Source organism: Capsicum annuum, chromosome 8 (assembly GCF_002878395.1).
Source record: "Capsicum annuum cultivar UCD-10X-F1 chromosome 8, UCD10Xv1.1, whole genome shotgun sequence".
NCBI classification, from domain to species: Eukaryota; Viridiplantae; Streptophyta; class Magnoliopsida; order Solanales; family Solanaceae; genus Capsicum; species Capsicum annuum.
In genome coordinates, this window is record NC_061118.1 from 134019665 (window position 1) to 134024517 (window position 4853).

Below are 4853 nucleotides of genomic sequence, written 5' to 3' on the forward strand. Positions count from 1 at the left end.
AGACGAAACTTCTAAGCGTGAAAAATATTTTCACCAATTGGTAACAAATTATTTCAAATATATCTTAACTGATGCGAGAAATGGGCAGCAAGGATATAGTAAGAACTTATAAGCATGAGATAATTTCACCAATTGGTAGCGGAACATTCCAAATAATACTTATTAACTGATCAGGTGAAAAATAGCGCACGGTAATATAGAAGGATTGTAAGTATGAAATTGTGAAACATATTATTTATTTGTATACTGAAGTATGATTATACAACAAGACAAAATAAGTTTAACAAGCACGACATAATTCTGAATTATTACATAATACAACCCAAATAAGAAGATAATCAAACATCATCATCTACTATATAATAAATTATCTCTAGTTCTTGGGAACCCAGACAATGTGATCTTGAGGAAGGAAATGGCAAACAGGAACAGATCCAGGTTTAACCTTAAGCACTTTGAAAGCCAAATGCTTAGGATTCCATGCTGATGTGTCTTTGTGACAAACAGCCACAGCTTTAGCCTTTGTTCCATCAGCACCAACTAATGAGACCATGTAGGACTCTGTTGTCTCTGTTTTGTGACAGTAGAATACTGCATATGCATAGTTTTGTTTGTGGCAAACTACTGATTTCCCATCATTGTTGTTGTTTCCCATTTTCTTGGCTCCTAGGATTGTGTATTTTTGCAATTGAGTATTTTCCTTGTCTGTCTCTGTTGCTAATGGTTGCACTTTGTTTCCTAACTTTGATGTGCTGAAATCAACCATAGATTCTAATGAAGTTGCACAGTACTTCTCCTCTCCTTCAACACCTATTAGAACATAAAATAATGAAAAAGTCAGAAAAACGACTTTGAAGCGTGAAAAAAACTTAAACAGATATTATTAATATATTATTTGGGCAAATGTAAAACAATTAAGTCCCTTTAGGATACAAGAAGGTTGTTGTATACAGCAAATTAACTTAGATTGCCATTTGGAAAAGTATATTACTGTAGTATGAATCTATAGAGTTGAAAGAAGACTACTAGAATAGCAATTTTATTTCAGACTTGCTTGATTAGTTTAGACTTATATTTACATTTTATATTTAACTTCATGTTTAAAATAAACTTAAGAATATCGGAACATATAATCAAAGTTTACTCCAAAAAATTTGAAGATGTTTTTATTTTACTGTACATTCAAAATTAAAGTGTTTGATATGTGCCACATATTTGAGCTGGAGGAGTATATATAAAACTTTTGAACTCTGTTTTTGTCTTCCACAACTATACTTATTACAAACTAAAAGTTTAGGAGTAAGTTTAGTTGTGTACATCAATTAATGGCTTATAATTTTTGTACACTATCAGGTTATATGCAAATGCAACCATAACTATTCGTAAAGTCTATCATTACTTGGAAAATAGACAGATAATATTCTGCTACACTATAATGATAAAATTGCATTTATATTTTTAGGAAAATTTATGCTATTACTATGTATACCTGGTTCTTCACATTCTTGGACGGTCTGTTTCATGGCCTGAGCCTCTTCAGAGTTTGGATCCACAGAAAACTGGTTCAGAATTTCCGGCATCTTGTTTGAACTAAAGGGAGTAGCATCTGCTACTTGACGAGGCAAGAAAGCAGCACCATTTGTAGTTTTCACAAACTGCAACTTCATGTTACTCCCTTGGTGCAAATCCTTTTCTTGGAAAAACAATGCCACATTGGGATTATCATGAAGTTGATCATCTTTAGCTGCATAATTGTAAACAAACGGTGAACTTCCTTTGCCTACGCCGACGTAGACTGGCGGCTTTCCTTTGTGGCCAGGGGTGGTGACACCAACTCCTCCTTTGCCAACGCCTACATGAGTTCCACGCGGGGTGTTTACGTTAACGCCTTTGTGACCAACGTTGACGTTGGTGCCACTGCCAGAGTTACTCTTTCCTGTGTGAACACCAACGCCTTTATGGCCGACGTTGACGTTTGTTCCACTGCCGGAGTGATGACCCTTTCCGGCGTTCACGTTTACTCCACCTTTGCCTACTTCTACTGAAGTGCTTTTGTCCTCTGTCAATCCTACAAAAATAGTTGCCAAACATTAATAATTATTTTCACTAGCTAAAATATATACTATTACTTATAAAATACTGTATATTATATTATAGTATTATAATTATAGTTATTAATGGTGTAATTTTAAAAAAAGGTTATTTATAAAATAATTACGAGCAATTTTTTTCTAAAGAGCATTGACGTAAAAATAGATACCAACTTTCATCACAAATTAAACTGCAGTAATAGTTTAATTATACAAGTAAGTATCTTTCTTATTAAGTATTAAGTGGGTAAATGATTTATTACCTCAAGTTCAACTACGCTGATAATAAAGTTTAAGAAAATTATATTATATCAATATATATTGCTTAAAAGATATCAATGTTTTGTCGGACTTTTGGTAATTCTAATTTCTTAAGAGTAGTGTTTAGGGATTTTTAATAAGTAATATTTTCCACCTAAATGCTTGTTACACTATCAAATCATATAAACATAATTATAAATCTTATCGTAATAAAAAGTTTGGTGGTAAGGTGAAAAAGGGGGTTAGTAGCATGTTAGTGTTACATAATTAAATTGTATTTTTAAAACACCATATTTTTCTTTTTTAGAAAACATCCAAAAATGATTATATTAACCTGCTGACTACATAAGCAAAGATTAAACCAAGTAATTATAGACTAATTACCAGAAGGCAGCAGAGATTCTTTGATTGCCTTAGGCATGGGAGTATTAGGCAGTTTAGTATTCCAATATGTTTCTCCGGTCGATGTAGGAAGAGCTGCATAACTTGCCACTAGTGCCAACTGAAGTATTAACCAAAAAATAAAAAACATTAGCTTCTTTTTTAAAATAAATTATATACAAATTAACATTGTCATGTGTAGCTTCTCGATGAGAAATGATAATAAGGTAGTACTCAGTACTCACTGAAAGATATGTAAGGATATGAAGGAACTTCAACTCCATCGTTGGACTTAAATAAGCAAAGAAAAAAAGAAAAAGAATTCTAATTGTGAGAGGTTAAATGGATTGCTAACAAGTTAAAAGTAAAGTTGTGATGGAAAGATGAGACGTTTGGAGCACTATTTATAAGCAAACAATATTATGGGTATATTACTACAGCTATTTAGTACTCCAGAAGAGTAAAAGAGTGAGAAAAGCAACACTTCACCAATCTCAATTAATTTACTTCCACCTGTTTTTTCTGCCTTCCGCCCATCCAGAGCATTCAATGCAATTGAGATAATTTGTACCGAGTCAACTTCGAATTGTGATGGCATGATTAGAATTAATTTATTCTTAATTAAAGCTCTCTATTTGAACCCTTAAAATAGTAAACAATATTATGGGTATATTGCTCCTAAAATGGATTTTACAATACATGAATCCGAATTAAATTGTGTTCCGATATAAATAACTGATACCAGATGAAAAACAATAGGAAAAAAATAATTTGTAGGTACGTAACTCGTGTGGAGTTCCCATCAGAAGGTTGGGAGCTTGGAGGTTGGCTGGTACTTGATATTGTACGTACCCCAGTTTGTGACATCCTTTCATTTCACATGTACACATTTCTCTCAACGATTCAAATTTACTTCCCCTCCGCCGTCTTATTAATTACGTAATTGATGTATCATATTTTTTTTTCTAGTCAATTTTTTCAAAAAATATGTATTATCTCTTTTATTTTATTCTTAAGTATATAGTTTTATTATTATATAAATTAATATAAGTATTCGCGCGATGCGCGGAATATTTTTTTTTAAGAATATCATTAAAAAAATAATAACTTATTCTTTTGAACTAATAAACTGTTTAAAAACTTTAATTATATCATATTAACATATTTTAAATTGATTATAAAATACAAAAAATAATTATTAATACTGAAATTAGTTATCATAGTCGCAATTATTTTAGATGTATGAAAATGATGAAATCGGTATTCTTATATAACTATATTTTGTTGCTGATTTACAAAAGTAGTTAATATTAAATAATTATTATTTTGTCGTTGGACTTTTATAGTTATATTTTAAACTAATTAAGATACGTGATTACATGTTTTCTTTCATTTCTAATTTTAATTTTTTGGTCTATCGATTCAAAATCAACAACTAACTGCATTAAAAGTAATTAATTTCTCTAATTAAAATTTTTTTATTTAAAATTTTACCATTCTCAATTAAAAACTATGCACATACAATTTATAATATTGTTCATCACACAAAATATATATATAAAACTTTGTTTCCAACGTTAACTCAACCCCACCCCCCACCCCACCCCACACACACACACACAAAAAAAAAAATTTACCTCCATCATCCGCTTTAGCCCCACACTCTAATTCTACTTCGTAAAACTCCTACTCAAACTATACCAATAAATTTAAGATAAAGTACGAAAGATGATTTAGAATTATTTCAAAAGTATAATTATAAATATGAGATTTGATTACTCTTCTTTTGACTCTTCAAATACTTCAAATTATTTTATCATAGTTTTAAGTTAAAATATTATACAGTTTATTAAATGATGTAGGAGCAAATTTTCTAATAAAACTTGTTTGTCCTATAATTTATCTTTAGGTGACTTTTCATTGTTTATTCTACAGTTTATCCTTAGGTAAGTAACTGTGATTAAAAAAAAAAAGAATTAATGTTAATGATAAAAAATATTAAAATAATTAAAAAGCTAAATAAGCATGACAACATACCTTAATAGTTATTTATTTATAGAAATTTGATGAGCAATATTACGTATAACTTTTTATTTACTTTCATAAATTGCACACAAAAAA

The 4853-nt window shown here is 30.1% G+C and overlaps 1 protein-coding gene across 1 annotated transcript; it reads right to left on the reverse strand.

Moving 5' to 3' along the window:
- Positions 1–208: 208 nt before the first annotated feature.
- Positions 209–3310, reverse strand: LOC107842831 (BURP domain protein RD22). Its single transcript, XM_016686860.2, has 4 exons — positions 2978–3310; positions 2736–2853; positions 1490–2068; positions 209–810 (listed from the first exon to the last, which is right to left on the reverse strand). The coding sequence occupies exons 1-4, from the start codon at positions 3014–3016 to the stop codon at positions 374–376; spliced, it is 1173 nt and encodes a 390-aa protein (XP_016542346.1). The 5' UTR covers positions 3017–3310; the 3' UTR covers positions 209–373.
- Between the last annotated feature and the right edge of the window lie 1543 nt (positions 3311–4853).